Source organism: Corapipo altera, unplaced genomic scaffold, assembly GCF_003945725.1.
Source record: "Corapipo altera isolate COAL_440 unplaced genomic scaffold, ASM394572v1 61242b, whole genome shotgun sequence".
Taxonomy (NCBI): Eukaryota; Metazoa; Chordata; class Aves; order Passeriformes; family Pipridae; genus Corapipo; species Corapipo altera.
In genome coordinates, this window is record NW_020885012.1 from 529,344 (window position 1) to 555,827 (window position 26,484).

Below are 26,484 nucleotides of genomic sequence, written 5' to 3' on the forward strand. Positions count from 1 at the left end.
TACCTGGAATCGACTACCCCAGGGGTGGAAAAAGCCTGACTATCTGCCATGGACTGATCCAGACTGCACTGGAACAGGGGGAAGCTCCGGAACATCTGCAATATATTGATGATATCATTGTGTGGGGCAACATGGCAGAAGTTTTTGAGAGAGGGAAGAAAATAATCCAAATTCTTCTGAAAGCTGGTTTTGCCATAAAACAAAGTAAGGTAAAGGGACTTGCACAGGAGATCTAGTTCTTGGGAATAAAATGGCAGGATGGATGCCGTCATGTGCCCCTGGATGTGGCAAACAAAATAACATCTATGTCTTCACCAGCTAACGTGAAGGAAACACAAGCTTTCCTAGGCCTTATGGGGTTTTGGAGGATGCATATTCCAGGTTATAGTCAGCTTGTGAGCCCCGTCTATTGAGTGACCCAGAAGGAGAACCATTTTGAGTGGGGCCAAGAACAACAAGACTGAGCATATGAAACAGGAAATAGCTTGTGCAGTAGCTCTTGGGCCTGTTTGGACAGGACCAGCCATGCAAAATATACTCTACACTGCATCTGGGGAACATGGTCTCACCTGGAGCCTCTGGCAAAGAACATCAGGAGAAACTCAAGGTTGACCATTAGGGTTTTGGAGCCAGGGTTATCGAGGATCAGAAGGCCCACTTGTGGTAGTTTGGTCTAGGCCTTCCTTGGTGACCAGTTTGTAGCCAAGGAAGGGCCCAGATTTATCCAGTATTCCCTACGATTTTTACGTAAGCCAGACTATAAGGAGAAAGGAGGAAAGGCCTTCGCTCTCTTTCCTTCCGGTGACTTGGAGGTGCATGTTCCCTGCTGTTGAGTCTGCCGTGTTGGGGAGTGAGGCCTGGTTAGGCCTTGCCGACCTTGGGAGACGGAGGTTGCCGGCGATCGTTCCAGAGCGACTCTCAGTTGTCCCAAGGAGAGTAGTGAGATATTTCTTTGCTAACTCTTTTAGTGCTAGATATTGGGCTACTAATACGTATATATATATATTATTTTGGTTTTGTTCCTTTTCCCTTCCCCTTTCCCTTTCCCTTGTGAAACTGTATATATTTCAATTGTATATAACTGTAACATAAGTGTAAATATATTTCTATATATCACTTTAGCTGTCTCTCTCTCGTTTCGGGTTTTCTTAGTTGTTTTTCTCCCTCTTCTCCCTGAGGTTTGGGGGAGGACGGGACTTCTTGTGGTAAGGTTTGGAGACTTGGCAGGGAGCCAGCTTCAAACCATATCACCACAACACTCCAGCTGAAAAAGAGATATTAACAGCCTATGAAGGGGTTCAAGCTGCCTCAGAAGTTGTTGGGACAGAAGCATGTCAGCTGATCCAAGCTAACCAAAGGGGTATTCCATACCATATGACATCAACTCAGATATAAAGGCTAAGGAAAAGAGCAGGCAGGGGGGGCATTAGTTGCTTACAATGTTTGCCTGCTGAGAAATCACCGTGCATGCTGAAGCCCTGCTTCCTGGGAAGCAGGTGAGCACCGCTTGCTAATGGGAAGTAGAGAATAAACCTTGTTATTTTCCTCTTTGCTAGTGCAGGCGCAAACTTTCACTTTTGCTTTAGTAAACTGCCTTATCTCAACCCACGAGTCATTTTTCCATCTTATTTTGTCTCCCCTGTCCAGATGGGAAGGGAACTGATAGAGCAGCTTGGTGGGCACCTGGCATCCAGTCAAGGTCAACCCACTACAGCCGCTAATACTGATATCCTAGGGTTTGATCTGCTGTATGGCAGGTCATGGAAACACTCCAATGGAACACTTTGGGGTTTTGCTGGATGAGGGGATGGAGAATGGTTCTATACAGATGATGATTACAACTGGAGAGTGGGCTCAAATGAATCAAAAACTATTAAATTATTAGAAATGTCAATTGACAGGGTGGTAACTGATTTGGATAAAAGAGGTATTATCACTCGCACATTTATTACTGGCAATTGAATGCTGATATTGCACCTTTAACTGCTCTTGTGCCAAATATTGTTGAACTGATAACTCAAATTCAGGGAACATCCCACTCATGGATTGCAACTCTAGATGTAAAAGATATGTTTTTTTATGATTCTACTCTGGGAACATGACAAGGCTAAATTTGTTTTCACCTGGAAGCAAGTGCAGTATATTTTTAACAGACTGTCCCAAGGATATAAACATTCACACTATTGGTCAAAATGCCCTGGCAAAAGTTTTAACTCAAATCTCCAACACACCAAAGGTTACAGTATATCAGTATATCAATGATATGTTAATGGGTGGTGAAGAGGTCATGTGTGCAACAAAAAACATGAGGAATGGGTTAATAGCCTTAGACAAGACATTCCTACGTCCGGGTGTCAAGGACTGGAGGAGGAGGTTAAGTTACTGGGAATCTGGTGGATTAAAGGAGTTGCTTCTGTTCCCCCAGACATCCTGGAAAAAATAAAAGCACGGGCAGAATCCATCTAGCATAAAAGAATTGCAGTAAATTATGGGAACTTTAGGTTACTGGCACAAACATATTCCTGTTTTTAATATTATTGCCTGTCCCTTATACAATTTGCTCAAAAAGGAAAAATAGTGGGAATAGACTAAACAGCACACTAATGCATTGTATTATTATTACTAAGACAACTGAAGCTGTTCCAACAGCTCTATCCCATACACCCAACTGATCCTATCCATGTAGAATGGGGGTTCAATGAACATGGTTCTCATTGCAACCTATGGCAAAAGGGGACAGAAGGTGCGGAGAGACCACTAGAGTTTAGCTCACACTCTTTCGATGATACTGAAATGAGATATTTGGATATGTTGTCCCTAGTACGAGCAGTGAAACAGGCAGAACAGATAAGAAAAGGACAGTGTGATCATTCAGGGACCTTTCCGCCTCCTAGATATAGTCTGTAAGGGTACGGCACTGCCTGCAGGCATTGCTCCAGAATCTGGAAGTCCCCCTGGGGTTTGAAGGCAGAGGTTGGTGTCATGGGTGCAAGTATGCCCAGCTAGATAAACATTTTGAGCAGGTTGCCATGTTGCACAAGGACCACACCAGGCAGAATAGTATCCAGGAATCTTAGCAGGAGATTGATGCATGGCATTATACACTGAAAGAGGCAGAGTCGCAGTCCTAAGTCATTGCAAGCAGAAGGTAGGTTAGCATCCAGCCCTGAGCTGATGGGTTTGGCTGATTTGCAAGAAAAGGGAGACTGCACTCTCATCTCTGCTCAGAGCAGAAGGTGGAGTCTCCCCTTCATTGCCAATGTGCCCCTACACAACAGATATGACACTCTGGGACTGGAAGGAGAAGACTGCATGATATTCAAGACCAATCAAGGTAAATAGTACAAAGTTGGTGTAACCATCACCTGTTTTAGAACCAGTGACACCAGTGACTCTCCGATGAAAACACAGCAGGTCCAGGCTGGAGACAAAAGACAGTTCGCAGGCAAGTTGAGGCCAGCAGTCAGGGCTGACCAGGACGAGAAGCCAGAAAGACAGACCTCCAGGCCTTCTCTCCAAATGCCCGCACGCAGACCCCCATCGCCATCCAAGAGAGAGAACTCAGTCGTCTGACCCTTCCCCTTCTGAGAAGAGCCCAGTCACCCCCTCCCAAAACTCCTCCTCTCTCCCCCCAGCCTCTGATGGGCCATATGTTATGAATGCGGTCTGACCAGCTAGTTCTTTTGTAAGGCTAATTGACTCCCTTCCCCCTTTCCATTCAAACTCCATCTTTCCTACAGTGGGGGGCAGAGGGAAGAAAAAATTCCCCCTTTCTGATTTCTAACCTATAACATCGCCTTTGAGAGATTGGGCAAGTTGACACTGGATGGAGCACACCTGACCAGGTGAGGCAAGTATTCCGGGAAGCAAGTTGGTTGAACTTATTAGCAGAGCTTTAAGCTAGATTTGGTCGGGGAGGGGATGTTCTTCTGAGTGTCAGAGAAACCAGGAAACACCAACACTCTAGGAAGCATCAGGGCAATACCTGTAAATCATTCCAAAGGAATTAGAGAGGGCTTTTCCTAAAAGGTGAAGTCCGTAGGCCAGCTGAAGTGCCTCTACACCAATGTACACAATACAGGAAACAAGCAAGGAGTTGGAAACCACGGTGCAATTAGAAAGTTATGACCTAATTGCTATCACAGAAACGTAGTGGGATGAGTCACATAACTGGAACCCTGCAATTGAGGGCTACAAGCTTTTCAAAAGAGATAGGATGGGAAGGACGGGTGGGGATATTGCCCTCTGTGTTAAGGAATGGATAGATTGTGCATAGCTGCCTCTGAGAAACAGACACAAACAGGGTAAAAATTAAGGACAGGACCAAAAAAGAACACGTTGTGATTGGAGTCTACTACAAGTTGCCTGATGAGGGGGAGGATGTTGACAAGGCCTTCTTGCTTCAGTTCCAGAAGGCATTGCGTTCACAAGCTCTCATCCTGATGGGGGATTTAGACCACCTGGATGTCTACTGTGAAAGTAATACAGCTGGCTGTAAGCAATCCATGAGACTCCTGGAGTGTGTAGAGGATAACTGCCTGGTCCAGGTAATAGACAAAGCAACCAGATGCATTACTGGACCTGGTGCTCACCAATGCAGATGAGCTCATTAGAGGGGTTAAGATTGGAGGCAGCCTAGGCTGTAGTGACCATGCCCTGGTGGAGTTTGTGATCTCAAGGAATGTGAGCCTGGCAAAGAACAAAGTCAGGACCCTGAACTTTGGAAGAGAGAACTTCCGAAGAGAGAACTTCCAGCTGTTTAAGGAGTTGGTGAATGAGACACCCAGGGAAACTGTTCTAAGGAACAGAGGAGCTGACCAGAGCTGTCAAGTCTTTAAGGACACTTCTCTTAGAGCGCAAGAGCTCTCCATCCCAGTGTGTAAGAAATTGGGCAAGACAGGCCAGAAACCAGCATGGCTGAGCAAGGATCTGCTCCTCATACTTCACCTGATGCACCCCAGGACATGGTTGGCCCTCCTGGCTGCCAGGGCACTGTTGACTCATATTCAACTTGCTGAAGACCAGGACCCCCAGGTCCCTTTCCATGGCACTGCTTTCCAGCATCTCATTCCCCAGTCTGTCCATACATCCTGGGTTGCCCCATCCCAGGTGCAGAATCCAGCACTTTCTCTTGTTGAACTTCATATGGTTGGTGATTGCCCAGTTTGGGGAACTACAGACTGGTGATCCTCACCTCTGTAGCTGGGGAAGATCATGGATCAGATCCTCATGGAAGCAATGTTAAAGCACATGCAAGACAAGGAGGTGATCCAAGACAGCCAGCATGGTTTCACTAAGGGCAAATTGTGCCTGACCAATCTGGTGGCATTCTATGATGGAGTGACTGCAACAGTTGACAAGAGAAGACTGACTGATGTAATCTACCTAGACTTCTGTAAGGCCTTTGACATACTCCCACATGACATCCTTATTTCTAAATTGAAGAGATATGAATTTGAAGGGTGGACTGTTCAGTGGATAAGGAATTGGCTGGATGGATGCAGCCGGAGAGTTTTGGTCAATGACTCTGTGTCCAGGTGAAGGCCAGTGATGAGTTGTGGTGGTACATCCTCCACCACCACCTCCTCCAGGCCGCACTATGATCTGAGAAATGCTTGTTAGGTCTCAGCCTTGACGAACAGCACCTGGGCTGAGCTCATCTTCAGCTTATCAGAAATACTCTCTGTTCCCAGGAACTAGTGCTGGGTAACAAGCTCCTGTTTTTTAACCAACAGCCTTGGAAACTTATTTTTCTTGCCTGAATAACAACCCAAGTAGAATAACATTTTTGTTATCAAACTTTCAAAGAAAGTTACTGACCATGATGAGGCCATGATGAAAATTTATTATGACTAAAGCCAACTCTCTGGCAACCCTATAAACAGCGGTCTAAAGTGAGAACCTTTGAGCTCTCCTGGACCACAGTGGGCTGTGACCAGCAATGTCCTTTTAAGTGGGGGCCTCTCAGAGCTAGCAAACTCTTAAGTTTGATATACTTGGAGGACCACAGCTGAATGATGACGACGGATCCTGGGATGATACCCCCAGTTCCTCAAGGCTCAACCCTTTGCCCATTGAGAAGATGCAAAGATATCCGACGTGAGTACTTCCCTTAACTCAAGGGGAATTTTTCACAGGTACCTTGTACAGACTCTTTAGGTCTGTGTGCGTGCAAGTGTGAATATGCTGTAGCAAATGTACTAGGAATGCCACTTTCCCAGATTCGTAAGTAAGTTAGGCTTGTAAGTGAGCTACTGTTGAGCTATAGTAAATTCTATGTGAATCTTTTGGTAAATTGTTTAACTGAAGCTATCAATTATTTGCTATTAAGTTTAAGTACTGTTAAACCTTTAGACCTAAACTGCTGGTCAAGTCCAGGTCTCAATTTAGCATAGGGGTCTACTCTGAACCTTGTGCCTCAATGGGAGGGTCTTCCTTATTCCTTTTTATCCTTACCCTTTCCTATCCTTACCCTTCCCCCCCCTCCACCCCCCCAGACTCCATATAGATAATTTTGGGGTTGATTTTGGGGTTTGATTGATTGATTTTGGATTTTTATTTGCTTTTTCTCTGTGTGCTTTAACCATCTAGTAAGTAGCAGAGTGAACCTTGCCAGTGAACTTTGTTGTGCTTTTGCTTTTATATTAAACCTGCTTTTGCCAATACCTTTGCCAGTGATTCTTTAAGTGACCTAAAACACTCATTTGCAATGAATGGTGCCCCTCAAGGCTCTGTCTTGGGACCAGTGTTCTTTAATATCTTCATTAATGACATAGTGGGATCGAGTGCACCATGCACTGTCAGCAAGTTTGGAGATGACATGAAGCTGAGCCATGAGGGATGCCCTCCAGAGGGACCTGGACAAGCTTGAGAAGTGGGCCCATGAGAACTTCATGAAGTTCAACAAGTTCAAGTGCAAGTTACCACATCCAGATTGGGGCAATCCCAGACATGAGTACAGACTGGGAGATAAATTAATTGAGAGCAACCCTGTGGAGGAAGACTTGGGGGCTCTGGTGGATGAAAAGCTGGACGAGCCAATAGTGTGTGCTTGCAGCCCAGAAGGCAAACTGCATCCTGGGCTGCATCAAAAGAGGTGTGGTCAGCAGGTCGAGGGAGGTGATTCTCCCCCTCTACTCTGCCCTCGTGAGACCCCACCTGGAGTACTGCATCCAGGTCTGGGGCCCTCAGCACAAGAAGGACATGGACCTTTTAGAACAGGTCCAGAGGAGGGGCACAAAGATGACCATAAGGCTGGAGCACCTCTCCCATGATGACAGGCTATCTGGGCTTTTTCAGCCTGGAGAAAAGAAGGCTCTGGGGAGACCTCATTGCAGCCTTCCAGTACTTAAAGTGGGCTTATAAAAAGAGGGAGAGGGACTTTTTATATGGGCAGATAGTGACAGGATAAGGATGAATGGTTTTAAACTAAAAGAGGAGATTTAGATTAGATGTTAGGAAGAAAATCTTTACTCAGAGGGTGATGAGGCACAGGAAGAGGTTGCCAAGAGAAGCTGGGGATGCCCCATCTCTGGAAGTGTTCAAGGCAATGTTGGATGGGGCCCTGAGAAATCTGGCCTAGTGAGTGGCATCCCTGCCCACAGTAGGGGCATTGGAACTAGATGATCTTTAAAGTCCCTTCCAACACAAACCATCCTATGATTCTATGATCTACAATACATCAATGACATACATCACTGTGTGGGGCAACATGGCAGAAGAAGTACTTGAGAAGGAAAGTGAGGGATTCAGATTCTTCTGAAAGCTGGCTTCACCATAAAGAAAAGCAAGGCCAAGGGACCTGAACAGGAGATTCAGTTCCTGGGAATAAAATGGCAGGATGGATGCCGTCATGTGCCTGTGGATGTGATCAACATCATAGCAAATATGTCTCCACTGGCTAACAAGGAAACACAAGCTTTCCTAGGCCTTCTGGGGTTCTGGAGAATGCATATTCCAGGTTATAGTCAGCTTGTGAGCCCCCTCTATCGAGTGACCTAGAAGAAGAACCATTTTGAGTGGGGCCTAGAACAAGACTGAGCATATGAAACAGGAAATAGCTTGTGCAGTAGCTCTTGGGCCTGTTTGGACAGGACCAGCCATGCAAAATGTACTCTGTACTGCAGCTGGGGAGCATGGTCTCACCTGGAGCCTCTGGCAAAGAACATCAAGAGAAACCTGAGGTCGACCATTAGGGTTTTGGAGCCAGGAGTATTGAGGATCAGAAGCCCACTACACCTCAATTGAAAAAGAGATACTAGCAGCCTATGAGGGGATTCAGGCTGCTTCAGAAGCTGTTGGTACAGCAGCATATCTCCTCTTGGCACCACTATTGCCCATTCTACACTGGATGTTCGAAGGAAACATCCCCTCAACACATCACACAACCAGCACTACATGGAGTAAGTGGGTAGTGTTAATCACATAATGAGCTTGACTGGGGAAGCCCAACCTCACAGGAATCCTGGAAGAGATCATGGACTGGCCAAAAGGCAGGAATTTTGGAGCACTGGCTAAGGAAGTGGCTCATGCTCAAGAAGTGCCATATAATGAGTTATCAGATGATGAAAGGCATTATGCTTTGTTTAACTGGTGGATTCTGCCATGAGGTAGGTCACCATCAGATGTGAAAAGCTGCTGTGTGGAGTCCCACAAGAAGTGGGAATATTCTGAGTTGGAAGGGACCCACAAGGATCATCGAGTCCAACTCTCAGGTGAATGGCCCATATGGGGATCAAACCCACAACCTTGGTGTTATTGGCACCATGCTCTAACCAAGTGAGCTAATCTCAGGGTCAGATGAGGTCTCCCCGCAGTCTCCTCTTCTCCAGACTGAACAAATCAAGCAACCTCAGCTTCTCCTGATATGGTTTCCCCTCTAGACCTTTCACCATCTCCGTAGCCCTCCTTTGGAGACACTTTAATAGCTTTATATCTTTCTTATATTGTGATGCCCAAATCTGCACACAGTACTCAAGGTGAGGCCACACCAGCACAGAGCAGAGAGGGACAATATCCTCCCTCGACTGGATGGCAATACTTTGCCTGATGCACCAGCTGCATGGTATTCCCAATTAACATCTAACAAGTTGAAGTCCTCCATAAGGACAAGAGCAGTTAATTTAGAGGTATCCCTCAGTTCCTGAAAGAATAATTCATTTGTGTCATCATCCTGGTTGGGTGGCCTAAAGTACATTCCAGCCCCTCCATTACATACAATACCAACCCCTCTGCCTCACCTGACCTACCTATCCCTCCTGAAGAGCCTGTGAACATCCAACATCAATAGCAAAAGGAGGGGCAAGGAAAACCTCCATTCTTTACTGGACAGGGGCAGGAATGTAGTTATCAAAGATGAGGAAAAGGCTGAGATATTTAACACCTTCTTTGTCTCAGTCTTCAACAGTAAGACAGGTTGTCCTGAGGACAGCTGGCTTCTGGAGCTTGTAGAAAGAGATAAGAATCTGAACAGCCCCCCTGTAATCCAGAAGGAAACAGTTAGGGACCTACTGAGCTGCTTGGATCCCCACAAGTCTATGGGACCAGATGGGATCCACCAAGGGTGATGAGAGAGCTGGCGGAAGAGCTTGCCAAGCCTTTCTCCATCATCTACCGACAGTCCTGGTTCACTGGGGAGGTCCCAGATGATTGGAAGTTGGCGAATGTCACGCCAATCCACAAAAAGGGCCGGAAGGAGGACCCGGGAAACTACAGACCCATCAGCCTGACCTCAGTGCCTGGAAAGGTTATGGAGCAGATCATCCTAAGTGCAATCACACAGCACCTACAGGATGGACAAGGGATCAGACCCAGCCAGCACGGGTTTAGGAGGGGCAAGTCCTGTCTGACCAACGTGATCTCCTTTTATGATCAGGTGACCCGCCTGGTGGATGAGGGGAAGGTTGTGGATGTGGTCTAGCTGGACTTCAGCAAAGCCTTTGACACCGTCTCCCACAGCATTCTCCTGAAAAAGCTGGCAGCCCATGGCTTGGACAGGGGCACCCTGTGCTGGGTCAGGAACTGGCTGGAGGGCCGGGCCCAGAGAGTGGTGGTGAACGTTGCTGCATCCAGGTGGCAGCTGATCACTAGTCGTGTCCCCCAGGGATCAGTGTTGGGCCCAGTTCTGTTTAATATCTTTATTGATGATTTAGATGAGGGGATTGAGTCCACCATCAGCAAATTTGCAGATGACACTAAGTGGGGGGGAGTGTCAATCAGCTGGAAGGCAGGAGGGCTCTGCAGAGGGACCTGGACAGGCTGGAGAGTTGGGTTGATTCCAATGGGATGAGGTTCAACAAGGCCAAGTGCCAGGTCCTGCACTTTGGCCACAACAACCCCATGCAGCGCTGCAGGCTGGGGACAGAGTGGCTGGAGAGCAGCCAGACAGAGAGGGACCTGGGAGTTTGGATTGACAGGAAGCTGAACATGAGCCAGCAGTGTGCCCAGGTGGCCAAGAAGGCCAATGGCATCCTGGCCTGTATCAGGAACAGTGTGGCCAGCAGGACCAGGGAAGTGATTCTTCCCTTGTACTCAGTGCTGGTGAGGCCACACCTGGAGTACGGTGTCCAGTTCTGGGCCCCTCAGTTCAGGAAGGATATTGAGGTGCTGGAGCAGGTCCAGAGAAGAGCAACTAGGCTGGTGAAGGGACTCAAGCACAAGTCCTATGAGGAGAGGCTGAGGGAGCTGGGGCTGTTCAGCCTGGAGAAGAGGAGGCTCAGGGGAGACCTCATCACTCTCTACAACTACCTGAAAGGAGGCTGTAGCCAGGTGGGGGTTGGTCTCTTTTCCCAGGCAACCATCAGCAAGACAAGAGGGCATGGTCTCAAGTTGTGCCAGGGGAGGTTTAGGTTAGATATTAGAAAGAAATTCTTTACAGAGAGGGTAATCAGACATTGGAATGGGCTGCCCAGGGAAGTGGTGGATTCTCTGTCCCCGGAAGTTTTTAAGAAAAGACTGGATGTGGCACTCAGTGCCATGGTCTAGCAACCGCAGCGGTAGTGGATCAAGGGTTGGACTTGATCTCGGAGGTCCCTTCCAACCCAGCTGATTCTATGATTCTATGAACAGGACACTCCAGTCACAGGGCTCATCTCACCAGGTTTCACTTATCCCAATCTCTGGGACTGGGCCAAGGCTTCTAGCCTCCTCTTGCTTGTTCCTCATGTTGCGTGCATTGGTATAGAAACATTTCAAGTGCAGTTCATTGTAGCCAGCATATTGTGGAGCAGACTGAAGGATCTTACTGGCACGCAGTTCTTCAAACTTTGGCATGCCTTCCCATTGCTTATCACTGGCCACACTGCTTTTGTCCCTTTCCCCCCTTCCAATCTAGTTTAAAGCTCTATCAATCAGCCCTGCTAACTCCTGTGCTAAAACCCTTTTCCCCCTCTGAGAAAGGTGCATCCCATCAGGTGTCAGTAGTCCTGGTGTTGTACAGACCATCCCATGGTCAAAAAAACCAAAATTCTGCCGATAACATCAACCTCAGAGCCACATGTTGATCTGTTGGGTCTGCCTGTTCCTTTCAATATTTTTCCCTGCTACTGGAAGGATCGAGGAAAACACAACCCATGCTCCTGATCCTTCAACCAATTGTCTGAAGGCCCTGAAATCCCTTTTCATTGCCCTTGGACTTCTCTTTGCTATTTCGTCACTGCTGACATGAAGAACCAATAGTGGATAATAAGCAGAGGGCCATACCAGACTAGAGAGTTTTCTAGTAACATCCCTAACCTGAGACCCAGGGAGGCAGCAGGTTTCCCTATGGGTTGGGTGCAGTTGGCATATCAGGCCCTCTGTTCCCCTTTGAAAGGAGTCACCTCTGACAACTACCCTTTTTTTCTTAACAGAGGAGGTTGTGATGCAGGGGATGGGCTGTCTAGCCCCAGGTGACCCCTCCATACCAGAAGGACCTTTGTCCACCTCATCAGTTGTCTGTTCATCCAATTCCAGGGTCTCATACCTGTTGTATAAGGTACTAAACCTATTTATCAACTCTAAGTCTTCAGGAGGAACAGGAAGCTTCCTCCTTGTACAGGCAGTGACCAGCTACCAGCGTATGTATTCCACAGATCTTTGACTTGCTGTATGGATCCCACCTGCATCTCCACTGCAATTAGAGGTTGAGACTCCTTGAAGGGGCTCAGACTCAGCTGTCAGCAAAAAAGAATCAGATCAATTTGAGCTATAAACCTTGGGCAACAAGGGCTGAGAAAAATCTCGTGATCTGAAGGAGCTGGACCCTTCTCACAAGACCTGTAAAAGTTCTACCTTATGGATTAAGCCTGTCTCCAGCAGAAATCAGAAAGGACTCTTGAGATAATTGTATCAGACCATGTCTAAACCCCTTTAATCCCTTCCCTCTATGTAATCTTGGTTGAAAGAAAAATTAACCTATTGGCTAAACTGCAGTAAAACTTGTGTAACTCCCTAATTAACATAGCTTGTCCTCCTCATTAACATGTCCTGCCCCCAAGACCCTTAAATTGTGTTCTCACGTTCAATAAAATATTCCAGTTATACCCCATACTGGGATCGAGTAGTTTTTGGTCTACCACTACTCCTGAAACTGTAGAGTGTCTGAGAATAGCCTATCAATCTCTCGCTCATTCTCATGGATGCTGCACAGCCTGCTTACTTCCTCACATAACTCCTTGACCTAGTGACAGAGCTCGTCATCAACAACACACCTTCTTCAGAAGGGATGTCTGTCAGGCCCAGTGTCATGGAGAGGCATCAGGCACTGTCAGTAACCTGAGATCTGAAGAGCTACATCTACCATCAGAAAGTCTGTCTGGGTGGAAGCCTCTGACATGGCCGTTGCAGTGACTCCAGCAGCTACTGGTGAATGAGCTCTGTGGCATGTCAAAACCATACCTGAGGGAGTGTACACTACTAAGACTGGGGATGAAGGGGCCTCCTTGTGCCCTTTTGCACCAACTACTGTGTCTGTCCACTGCCTCTTAGCTGCTCCCAGATGGTCATGGACTGGTGCCCAGTTGCTGGGTTGCACGTACTTTGATTCTCCCACTCAGCCAGTGGAACAGCTTCCTATAGAGAGGAGCTCTTCCTGCACACCCTCCCAGCGTGAACTGCCATGCCACACCCTGGCTGCCATGCCACACCTGTTCATCGGGCTCCCTCAGGTGCTTTTTATAGGCGTGGGAATGGTTAGACTGCATTTAAATCTCCAGCTCTTGCTCTGGCGATGCCCAGGCCTTGTCAGTGGCTCCTGCGAGAGATTTCAGCTCTTGGCGTGTCTCTCCGCTGCCCTGGTGCTTCCCTGCCTCAGGAAAAACCTCTGTGTGCCAAGATCTGCTGCTTTGCTGCGGGTCAGGCTGGCTCTGGAGCAGGTCCCCTCAGCAACTGACATACATACATGTATTATATATATCTAAATATAAATATTAAACATATGTATTATAATACACATGTATTGTATAAATATATATTTATTTATATATATAAAAATGAAATAATGTGACACCTGAACATGATGCAAATGGTAAGGAATTAGGGGTGGAGATACTGTTGGGTCTGTCTGAGATGGAGTTCATTTCCCCATAGCAGACCTCATAGTGCTGTGCTTTATATTGGTAGCTAAAGTGGTGTTGATAACACATCAATATTTTGGCTGCTGCTGAGCAGTGCTCACACAGCATCAAGGCTGTCTCTCCAGCATTTTCTCTGCTCACCCTCAAAGGTCAGTATGCTGGGTGTGTGAGTCAAAACAGGCAGGCAGCTGGGACAACCACAAACTTGTAGCTAGAATGCAAAGAGTAAATTCATATCCCTTATCTCGTTAACTGGGGGATCCCAAAAGCAACACCTGGGCAGAGCTACACAAGCAGCGACACAGGCACCATTAAGTTTGGTCCAATGCCAGAGGATCACTGGCCTGCTGTTCACACAGGTTTATCAAGCTATTCCTAACTGCAAGGTCAGTTGAGCGATTTACAGCTCTCCTCACCAGTCTTCTGCTTTTTAACCCATTCCTCCAAACACTGGGGGTAGGCAAGATCTTGTGAGGGAATATAGCCAGGACACCAGACTCAAACTGACCAAAGGGATATACCATACCATGACATCTGCTTAGCAATAAAAGTTAAGAGAAAGGAGGCAGGAGGGGACAGGTCTGGAATCTCCAGCAAAAGAGAGACATGGACCTGTTGGAGCGGTTCCAGAGGAGGGCAACCAAGATGATCAGAGGGCTGGAGCACCTGTCGTATGAAGACAGACTGAGAGTTGGGGTTGTTCAGCCTGGAGAAAAGAAGGCTCTGGGGAGACCTCATTGCAGCCTTCCAGTACTTAAAGGGGGCTTATAAAAAAGTGTGAGAGCAACTTTTTACACAGGCAGATAGTGATAGGACAAGGGGGAACGGTTTTAAACTAAAAGAGGAGATTTAGATTAGATATTAGGAATTCTTTACTCAGAGGGTGGTGAGGCACGGGCAGAGGTTGCCCAGACAAGTTGGGAATGCCCCATCCCTGGAAGCGTTCAAAGTCAGGTTGGATGGGACCCTGGGCAACCTGATCTGGTGGGTGGCATCCCTGCCCATGGCAGGGGGGTTGGAACTAGATGATCTTTAAAGTCCCTTCCAACCCAAGTCATTCTATGATTCTATGATAACAGAATTTACCAGCAACTCCGATAGCTAAGGTAACCTTGTTTTTGCCAGCAGAGAAAAAGATATCAAGGTACCAATTAGCAGTGGTTTTAGAGAAAGAAAGTGTTTTAGGCTTTGACATATTACAAGGACAAGTCTGGAAATTTCTGGATGGTGGTGTTTTGTCATTTGGCCATCCAGAGTGTCCTAGGTTAGCTGAGAGATAATTAGCAGCTCCCATTGGCATCAATTTTCTGGGATGGTTCGCTTGCTGTGAGCTGCACCCATGCTACCTGTCTCAAAAATAACTAATATCCCTCAGTATCCTATCTTCACCACTGCTCATATGAGTATTGCAGAGGTCATAGATGATTTAGAAAAAAGATACATTATTTCCTGAACACACTCTTCATACAGCTCCCCAGTGTGGTCAGTTAAAAAAACAGACAGGAGGTGGCAGCTAATCATAGACTATAGAAAGTAAAATGCAAACACTGCTCCTCTCACAGCTGCCATCCCAAACATTGCTACATTAACTGTCACCCTTCAGGCAGCTGCTCACCCCTCGATGGCAGTACTAGATGTAAAAGATATGTTCTTTATGGTGCCCCTATAGGAGGAAGATAAGGAAAGATTTACTCTTACCTAGGGTAGGATACAACTTACTTTTAACAGACTTCCTCATGGCTATAAACATTCACCCACTATAGCTCACATAGTTTTGGTTGAACTGTTGGACAAGTGCTGCTGCCATTTAGCAAGAACTGTACAAAACAAAAGACAGCAGTGTAGCTAAAAATCATATTAGTGCTGGGTGGATACACCCTAGACACTAACTAGAAGTGGTATCTAGTCCAGAGTCTCCCTGATGAGACTAGTTGTGTTATTTTTATTTCCCTTTCCAGGAACAGTACTGGTGACAGTATCAAAACACCTTCCCTGGAGATGGTCAACCACCAGAAGAATACTTATCCTTCTCACAAAACTAATCATCTCCAACATGAATCAGATCCAGTTTATACATCGACAAGTCCAATGCAGAGGGTGGAAGCTCCCAATTCTTTTATTTGTACTAATCAATATGGTAACTGCAGTACTTTCTGAATCATACATTTAAGATTGTTGGAAATACAGGAATATTGGGGAATATAACAAAAAATTTTACAATAACAATCATTAGTCAACAATACAATCTGAAAAGGTGGAAGGGAACTGTCAGCTTATTATCCCACGAGGCAGAACCATCTTTATTAGACTATACAAACAGAAACATCCTTTTAACTATTAAAATGGTGAATCAGATAGAAACAAAAGATTGAACAATCTGTCCACAATGCATCCTAGTACCTCCAACACCCCCAATAAGACTGTTGAAACCTTATCCCCACAGATTTCTGAAATTGGACCCTATGCTATTAAATATACAGAGTAGGAAAAAGTGCTGTTTAATCCATCATAGTCCCTCAAGCAAGTGGAACTATCGATGCAGGTTAATATCTCTGCAATTAAATCTACCTGCTCACCATTCCTAAATGCATCCTTGTAGTGGGTTTCTGTGGCTGGGTTTTCATAGCGGAGGGGGCGGGCTACAGGGGTGGCTTCTGTTAGAAGCTGCTAGAAGCTTCCCCTGTCCAGTGGAGCCAATGCCAGCCAGCTCCAGGATGGACTTTCTGCTGCTGGCCAAGGCCAAGCCAATCAGGAGTAATAGTAATGCCTCTGTGATAACATATTTAAGAACAGAAGGTTGTGGTGCAGAAAGAATTCCAGTCAGGGAAGAGCAGAGTGAGAACATGGGAACAACAAAGTAGACACCAAGATCAGTGCAGAAGGAGGGGGAGGAGGTGCTCCAGGCCCTGAGGCCTGCAGCCCTTGCTGAAGACCATGGAGAAGCCCATGGTGGAGCAGGTGGATGCACGAAGGAGGCTGTGACCCCGTGGGAGGCCCAAGATGGAGCAGGGACCTGCAGCCTGTGGAGAAAGGAGTCCACGCTGGAGCAGGTTTTTCCCAGGTAGGACTTGTGGTCCCTGTGGGGGACCCATGCCGGTACAGCTCATTCATGAAGGACTGCACCCCATGGAGAAGGGACCCACGGGACAGCAGTTTGTGAAGAACTGTTGCCCGAGGGATGGACTCATTCCAGAGAGGTCCATCAAGGACTGTCTCCCATGGGAGGGACCCCATGGGAACAGGGGAAGGAGGAGGGAGAACACAGAAGGAAGGAGGGGTGGGGGGAAGGTGTTTTTAAGACTGTTTTATTTCTCACTCTTTGACTCTTATCCTGTTAGTAATAAATTTAAGTACTATCCCCACTTTGAGTCTATTTTGCCCATGAAGGTAATCAGTAAGTGACCTCTCCCAGCTCTTATCTCAACTCATGAATCCTTAGCTGTTTTTTTCCTCTCCTCTGTCCAGTTGCAGAGGGACAGTGGTTTTAGTGGGTACCTGGCATCCAGCCAGGGTCAACCCCCTACAGGGTGGTTCGCATGGTTGCATGGGAGAACCCTCACCTCTCCAAAATGAGCAAGGAGAGATGTGACTGGCATCCTGGGAACACGATTAGGAGTATTAAACAACATAGATGCTGAAGTTTTGGCAAACAAATTAAGCTTGGCAATAAGTGATTTGTATAAATTAGAACATCCATTAACATCTTCTTTGCTGTCACTAGGAACTAGTCAGTGGCTCTTAGCTGATATATTGCCTAAATGGGAAAGAATGAATAAGAAGGATCACCAACTAATTGTAGACACACTTGGCATCACCCAGAAGAATGTTTCTCTAGCTCTTACGTGTATCCAAGCTCTTATGGGTGCAATCCTCTATAGTGGCAATTATAAAGGAAGGTGATAAGGGCATGTTGTCCAATGAGATTCAAAAGGTAATTTGGGAAAATGCAGATCAATTCAAAAAGAATTTCCAGTCTTAGCGGTATCTAGTCAACTTCACTTATGATCCTACTAAAAGTAAAGCCACAGCTTTTCTTTTTATAAATACACAATGCTTTGGTATATACTATATACCCAATCATTGCACTGGGATTAAATCACCATGGAACTGTATCTGTTAGAACACAGAGTATGGGACCAACAAAATGGGAACAAATGTCACACTGTTGAAGTTGACGTGTTGTACAGAAACATCAAGGATTTATTTTGAAAGCAACACCATTAAGGCCCAAGACATTTGTCTTGATGCTGAACAAAATGTTTGTTATTTTGAAATACATCCTGATGAAGCACTTAAACTGTACTGATATATGTTGGAAATGGATGTGTTTGTATGTGAGAATGTGCTGGTTTATTACTGGGATAGAGTTAATTTTCTTCACAGTAGCTACTATAGGGCTATGTTTTAGATTTGTGTTGGAAACTGTTGATAACAGAGAGATGTTTTCCTTATTGCTGAGCACTGTGTATACAGAGTCAAGGTCTTTTCTGCTTCTCACACCACCCCACCAGCAAGTAGGCTGGGAGTGCGCAAGAAGTTGGGAGGGGACACAGCCAGGACAGCTGATACTGGAGGACCAAAGGGAAGTTCCATACAATATGATGTTATGCTCATCATATAAAGATGGGGGAAGAAGAAGAAAGGGGGCACATTCGGAGTTATGGCATTTGTCTTCCCAAGTCACCATTATGCGTGATGGAGTCCTGCTTTCCTGTAGCTGGCAGAACACCTGAACACCTGCCTGCCCATGGGAAGCAGTGAATGAATTCCTTGGTTTGCTTCGCTTGTGTGTGTGGCTTTTGCTTTTCCTATTAAACTGTCTTTATTTCAACCCACGAGTTTTCTCACTTTTACTCTTCTGATTCTCTCCCCCATCCCACCAGGGGAAAGTAAGCAAGTGGCTGTGGGGTGCTTAGTTGCCAGCTGGGGTTAAACCAGGACAGAACCTGTTGTGATTTTCTATTTATAGACAACACTACTGTAGATATACACAATCACTCAAATATCTGCATTTGCAATTTTACTGAAATTATGGGATGCCATTACATATTCAGCTCCTGTCACAACCCAGCAACTGTTACAATCTAAATATACATTGTATCAAGATTTATTACCTACCCCTATTTTAATCAATCTCACATTGGTAAGAAAACTGTGGCAGCAGGAAGACCTGAGTCAATTGCTAAAATGAGTTTGAAAAAAAGACAAAGAACCCTAATTACTGTCCATCATGATGCAGATGAGATACACCATGTCCTAGAAAGAGTGAAGAAAGTGAAGAACATCACTGGTGGGAAACTCTGCTTGGATGGTCACCAACAGCAACTGGAGCTTTGAATTTGATGTTACACCTAACTATAGTCTTGTTAATCTTTATAGTTTTGTGCTTATTGTTAACCCTTTGTTTATACATCCAATTGCAGTGCTTACCTCAATGTATAATACCTATGAGTATACATGTTGATATTAAAGAATCAGAGAATCTGATATAGTAACTTATTTACCAGTCAATCAAAAAGGTGATGTCTTTAGCACCCTATATTTATGGCACAGAGGCAAGAGATGACTGTACCACCACTCTGGGAAGTAAAGTGGATTGACTGTAGTCACGGGGTGGAGAATATGATTGGTACACTCTTACTGTTTGAACTAACTGAACTTTGGACCAGGCAGATGCTCAATGAGTAGGCCTAACCAAAGCTAATCCTATTGTGCAAGGCTATCAGTGAGAACACAGCACCAAAACCACAAAACAGGTTTGGCTGGAGACTGGGCTGATAAGTGCCTGACACTGTAAGAACACAGCAGAAAATCTGACTATGAGTCAACCACTTGATGCTACCAATATGTGCAGCCATCAGGGTCTGTTGAGCTCTCCCTCCATAGCAGTTGGTTGTGTGGCAGTGATCTCCGCTTGAGTAGGGACACCTCTCAAGGTTACCCCTCGAGGCTGAGATCCCTTACCTGACACCAGGTGTGATAAACGAAAATAGTGATTCGTGCCACATACCAATTAAAAAAAAACAAAGTAAGGTCAGTATAACCTAGAGAAAGAAGAAATACAAATTGTAAAACTTAATTGGGCCCCTATAAAGACATAAAACAAGTTACCTCCCTTTTACCTTGTACAAGATTTATAGTGAGGAGACTCTGTTTAGTTAACTAGATGATAACCCTTTCTTATAGAAGTTATGAGAATTTACAACTTTGTATAGACAACAACCTAGTCTAAGAAAACCATCTATTGAATTCCTGACTTAACAATATAATATTTATGCTTGTGTATAGATAACAACCTAGTCTAAGAAAAACATCTGTTGAATTCCTGACATAACAATGTATAATGTTTATGCCTATGTATAATAAATATGAATGAAGTAGTTGAGAATAAATGTAGAACACTGTGCCTGTTTTCGGTGTGACAAGCACATAGAGTTACAGAACTCTGCTTGTACACCCAGCGCTGTTTTGCTTTCATCATATAATAAAATTCTAATTGGAAATTACCTGACTCTGAGACTCTTGAATCTCACACCAGGCACTGATGGGTTGCTAAGTGACTTTTTTTGCATGCATGTAACATTTAGACGTATAGTAAGATTATGCATTTATCTTTGTATTCCATACTAACTTTAAGCGTAGTAGATCATAGAGTATTGACTGCTAATCCATCTGTACTCATGAAATATCTTACATATCTACATTTACTGATTAGAACTCAATAAACTAATTACTAGATCAGATCTGAGTGATCTAATATAGTCTTGTAACACCTTTCCACAGCAAAGGTATGTGAACAATATAAGTTGTATGCCAGTGCTGGGTGACAGAGATCTATCTCTTACACCAAAACACAGCTAGTCACGCTAATGCACTATAAGTCATCAGAAGGCTGTTTTACAGGAGAGCAGACTTTGGCCTCTTCAGGGATCTGCTTGATTGAGTACCATGGGATAAATCCCTGGAGGGAAGAGGAGCCCAAGAAAGCTGGGTAATGTTCAAGGATCACCTCCTCCAAGCTCGAGAGCGATGCATCTCAACAAAGAGAGTGCCAGGAGGCCTGCATGGATTAACAAGGATCTCGTGGACAAACTCAAACATGAAAATGTAGCCTAGAGAGGGTGGAAACAAGGACAGGTAGCCTGGGAGAAATTCAGAGGGGTTGTCCAAGCAGCCACGGATCAGGTTAGGAAAGCTAAAGCCCTGATAGAATTAAATCTGTCCAGGGACATGAAGGGCAACAAGAAAAGCTTCTAGAGGTACACTGGTGATAGAAAGAAATAGGGAAAATGTGGGCCCTATTGTTATAGTTTCTTTTTCATTAGCTTCTGGTGAATTTTTCCACACCAACCGCCTGGCTGGGGTGGGGTGAGTTTCAGGTTTTAGTGTTTGCCTGGCTTAGACCTTAATGACTGTCCCACTGAAATGCTAATTACTTCTCTCAGCAAGAAGCAGAACTCTTTTGTTTTCCTCTTCCCGAGGCAAGGGGGGAAGGTAGATTTTTGCTGTGTGGCTTAGGCCCAAGTGGCAGCTGCAGAGAGAGAGGGAAGGGGGGGCTGGTAGCTTTTGGCTGAGAGGTGCTTGGTTTCTGGGGGTTGTTTTGTCTTTTTTGGGAGACGTGCGGGGTGGGGCTGAAGGGGTTCGGCTGGGCTTCTTGGGATTACTCGTCTGGCGGAGGAGGTGGGGAGGAGAGTCCCTGCTGGCACTTGGCCTTCCCCCTCCTCTTTCCCCGTGTTGGCAGCAGCCTACTCCCATCGGCAAAAAAGAGGGTTCTGGCCAGAGCCCGCCTTCGACACCGTTAGTCCACAGGAGTAAACCACCCTTCCCCCCTTTTCCTTTTCCGTGCCAATAGCGGCCCGCGCCCCCTCCGGGGGGGTGCTTTGGACTGACCCAGCTGCCTCCCGCGCCCCCTGGGACGTGCCTTGGACAGACTCAGCTGCTCCCACGCGCCCTGGGATGTGTCTTGGACCAACCCAGCTGCCCCCGCCCCTCTGGCGGGGTGCTTTGGACTGACCCAGCCGCTCCCGCGCGCCTGCCCCCCCACCGCGGATGCGGCGGCCACTAGAGCCCAACAGTGCCATTTGCCGATCACCATCTGAGATCAACTGCAGCCTCCGCTCCTCCAGAGGCCCAACAGCGCCACCTGCCAACCAGCAGTGAGCAACCGCAGCCTTTGCTTCTCCGGAGGCCCAACAGCGCCCCTGCTGGGCGTGGTTATAACTGCGCTAAAAGGTAAAAAGGACAATTGTTTTCTGTAGAAGTTGGGTTACAGGATTGTTGCTTGGGTTTTTTTGTTGTGTTACCTATGTACATATATATATTCTTTAGTAAAGAGTTGTTATTTTTTTCTTTTCCATGCCTTTTGACTGGAGCCTCTTGATTTCAAAGTTATAATTTCTCAGAGGGAGAACTTGGTTTTTCCCCATATCCCACACTCCTAACGAAACATTTCTGTCTCATTAAACTGAGACATCTCTCCAGAAGGAAATGAGAGTCTTGGTTACCATGAACATGGAGAAAGGTGAGGTACTGAATGACTTTTTTACCTGTCTTCACAGGCAAGTTTTCTAGCCACACCACTCGAGTTGGAGAAGGGAAAGGCAGAGACTGGGAGAATGAAGAACTGCCCATTGTAAGAGAGGATTTGGTTTGAGACCATCTAAGGAACCTGAAGGTGCCCAAGTCAATGGGACCTGATGAGATACATCCACGGGTCCTGAGGGAACTGGCAGAGGAAGTGGCTAAGTCACTATCCATCATATTTGAGAAGTAGTGGCAGTTGGGTGAAATTCCCACTGACTGGAAAAGGGGAAGCATAACTCTGATTTTTAAAAAGGACATTCAGTGCGTGGCAAGTTCATGGAGCAGATCCTTCTGGAAATGATGGTAAAGCACATGGAAAAGAAGGAAGTGCTTGGTGACAGCCACCATGGCTTCACTAAGGGCAAATCATGACTGAAAAATTTGGTGGCCTTCTACGACATGATTACAGCGATGGTGGATGAGGGAAAGAGCAACTGTCATCATCTACTTGGACTTGTACAAAACATTTGACGCTGCCCCACACGACATCCTTGTCTTTAAACTGGAGAGACATGGATTTGATGGATAGACATGGATTTGATGGATGGACCACTTAGTGGATCAGTAATTGACTGGATGGTCACACTCAAAGAGTTGTGGTCAACGGCTTGATGTCCAAGAGGAGTCCAGTGACAAGTGGTGTGTAGTGGGTTTGTGTAGTTAAATAACACTTCCTTTTCCCGGGAGGAACAGGATATTCCATGCCATATTATGTCAGCCCGACTATATATAAGGGGAGCCCAGCAAGCCCAGCAAGCCAATCATATCTTAGGCTGCATCATAAGAGGCATGGCCAGCAGGTCAAAGGAGGTGATTCTCCCCCTCTACTCTGCCTTGGTGAGAGCCAACCTGGAGCACTGCATCCAGGTCTGGAGTCCTCAACACAAGAATGACATGGACCCAATGGAGCAGGTCCAGAGGGCCACAAAAATGATCAGAGGGCTGGAACACCTCTTCTATAAAGACAGGCTGAGAGAGTTGGGGTTGTTCAGCCTGGAGAAGAGAATACACTGGGAAGACTGTATAGAAACCTTCCAGTACCTAATGGGACCTACAAGAAAACTGAAGAAGGACTTTTTACAAGGGCATGTAGTAATAGGACAAGGGGGAATGACTTCAAACTGAAGGAGGGTAGGTTTAGATTAGATATTAGGAAGAAATTCTTTACTGAGAGAGGGGTGAAACACTGGAGCAGGTTGCCCAGAGAATCTGTGTATGCCTGTAGCAGGATGCTCTGCCTGGAGCAGGGGTAAAATAACTGGAACAATACCCTATTTACAAAGCTATCCGTGGTGAATGGAGAAGGGGATGTCATACTGCTTTTGGTGTTGAAGAGTGCTGTGAACAGCTGGAGTCATCAATCCCAAAGTTAAACATCACATAGTGAGATGAAGATAGGGCAGACCTGGCAAAGTACTTGATAAACAAACACAGTGATACTACTGATAACTTATCTAAAGGCTGCTCAGCTGACACAGCTGGCCTGGAGACATATGACTGACAGTCAGTCACTTTTTACTATAAAAGCCCACTTCACTTTTTAATGGCAGGGTCTTCTAACGTACCCCTTCTTGGAGTGTGTGTGGACATTTCTCTCTTGAGGGCCTCCTCGAGGCTGAGTAAAAGAGATTTGCCCACTTAATAACTGGTTTTGCTAGCTTTAATACAATTGCTTTAGTATAATTGCTTCAATACTGCTTAAAAAATAGTGCACTATACTATATTAACAGTTATAGCTATACTGTATAGCAAATAATTCTGATTAAGATCTTTTGTCTACTCATTATCATAATAAACCATTTATTTTTATATATAAATATCTGGTTTTCCATCCTTAATCCTGCAGGACAAAGTTGTATAAAGATTCCACTACACCTGTATAATCTTTTAGACATAAACCGTTGACAAAGTCTGGGTCTAAGATTGGATTCAACTGCACCCAGACTCCTCTCTGAGAAGGAGTTTAGAAAGCAAGGGGCTCCTTTCTGCATCCTGTGGCTCAATGGGAGGGCTTCTCTAATAAACTGAAGCTCCCACTCTGCTCACGACAATGCCCCATCCCTGAAAGTGTTCAAGGCCAAGCTGGATGGGGCTTTGAGCAACCTGGTCTAGTGGAAGATGCCCCTGCCCATGGCAGGGGGTTGGAACTAGATGATATTTAAGGTCCCTTCCAACCCAAACCATTCTATGATTCCACTATTCTATAATTTCAACTGGCTAAAGGTTTCTTTCATCCTTCCCCCTGCCCAACAGTTAATGTTATATGAAATAGTTTCACTGAAGTGATTTAATGCCTTAAAAATACAATGTTTAAGTAAGTTGATGAAGAAAGTTTTGCTTCTAGGATCTCTGCAACCTCAATTTTAACAAGCGACCTGTTTGAAAACAGATAACTATAATTTTCCCCATTGACAAGTCTACATTTCCTATTACTAATGGAAATTATTCCATTTCTACACAAAAATTGTGAACTTGCATACAGACTCCAGAATCCACCTAAGTACAGATGGTTCAGATCCCAGTTACAGAGCCCATGTAGTATACTAAAATTCATTTTGACGCTAAACAAGTTTTAGTTAGATACATACATTACCTTTCTAATGCTGCTCTTCTTTTTTCTATGAATTCAACAGATGAAGAATCTTCCTTGCCTACTTTAACCTTGGTCATGCCTTTGAAGAAAAGTGCATTATATTGATTTTATGTTATCATAAAGAAATCATTAGCATAACTGACATGATTAGAAGATTAAGCTCAGCTAATTTTAGCCACATTACAGTGGAAAGCACCACATAGGAGTACAAAGAATACAAACACTGCATGCTGCACATTTTTGTGGGAAACAGATCTATGAAATATGCAATTTCCTGTAATACATCTATTGTGAACAAAGTTATCAAAAAAGGAGTTGAATTTGCATTTATGAAGACAATCTAAATAAAGGTCACAGTTTCACTGGCCACTTGTGCTCTGAAGAAAACAGTTATTCTAATAAAGCAGAACAAGAAAATAAATATAGTTTATAAGTATATTGCTTGGTATGCTCATAATTAATAATTTTATTCTAGTGTTTTTCATTATTTTTTATTTCTAAAAATAAGTGTGGACGATTTTTTTTGTTTTGGGCTGTTTTTTAGGTTTTCTTTTAATTAATGTATTGGGTATAAATGTCAAGGCTTTGGGGGGCAGGGTGGCAGGCCCTGCAGGGATGATATCTATGGAAGGAGGTCAGATGCTACCTTATGCCGGTCACAGCTGGTTTCAAACAGCTTAACAATGTACCCATCACAGGCCAAAGATTAGCCAGAGAAGTTTCTGGTTCCTCTATGAAAACAAATTTTTAAAAAGGTAATAAATATCAAGGGAAAAAAGAAACAAGGCCAGAGCAGTAGGGGAAACACTGTGTTGCCTAAAATTCCAGCACAACAGGTGCCCTGGGAATCAGTTCGCCAAAATGCACCTGGCATGCTGGAATCATTCCAGCACACTGTAAGAAAAGAATACCTACCTTCTAAAACTCACAAACTGAGTCTTAGAGGTTTCTTTTAAGTGCCAATTTTAGGTAACAGCTGGAGCAGGTACGTCCCTGAAGGGACTGCAGCCTGTGGAAGAACCCATGCAGGAGCAGAAGAAACAAGTAAAAGAAAATAGTAGCAGAAGATAAGGGTAAGGAACAAGGAGTGGCAGAAAGAAAACCCTATGTCCTGACCCCAACCTCCTGCATCATCTGTGGCCTCACTGTAATGGGACTGGGTGTAACAAGGGGAGTCAAGACTATGAAGGGGGGACAAGAAATGTCTGCACTGAAGTTGAGCCTGGGAAAGGGGGAGGGAAAGTGTTTTCCTTAAGTGTTTGTCTTCTTTTTTTTTCCCCCATGTCCTGGTTTCAGCCCACATCAGCAGAAGGGGGCGTGGACAAAAAATTGTGTTATTCAATACCATCTTATGTCATTGCCAGGGGCGGGGAAAAGGGACTCTCTCGATTCTGAGAAGAAAGGGCGTTCTTTCTGGTCGGGTGAAAGCATGGCGGGCAGAGGGTCTGTCTGCCACTGTTTTTGATTGCCCCAGGCTTGGTGAGCATTTTGCATGTAAATCACTTGTTGTGGTTTAAGCTCAGCTGGAAATTAAGCACTAAGCAACCCCTCCCTCTCCCCCCTACCCAGGTGGAATGGGGAGAAGAATCAACATAAAACTTGTATGTTAAGAACATTTTAATAATTGAAAATAAAGTTAAATACAAAAATAATGGTAAATTACAATAAAAACAAAAAGGGAAAAACAAGTGATGCACAGTGCAATTGCTCACCACCCACCAACCAGTGCCAGACCCACCCCGTTCCTGAACCGAG

General features: G+C 45.3%; 1 protein-coding gene across 1 annotated transcript in view; it reads right to left on the reverse strand.

Moving 5' to 3' along the window:
• Nucleotides 1–26,484, reverse strand: part of LOC113958927 (sorting nexin-2-like) — a 212,841-nt gene that overhangs the window by 53,894 nt on the left and 132,463 nt on the right. Inside the window, exon 7 of the mRNA XM_027667570.1 lies at nucleotides 24,730–24,808. Coding sequence (XP_027523371.1) covers nucleotides 24,730–24,808 — 79 coding nt within the window. The remainder of the gene's footprint in view (nucleotides 1–24,729; nucleotides 24,809–26,484) is intronic.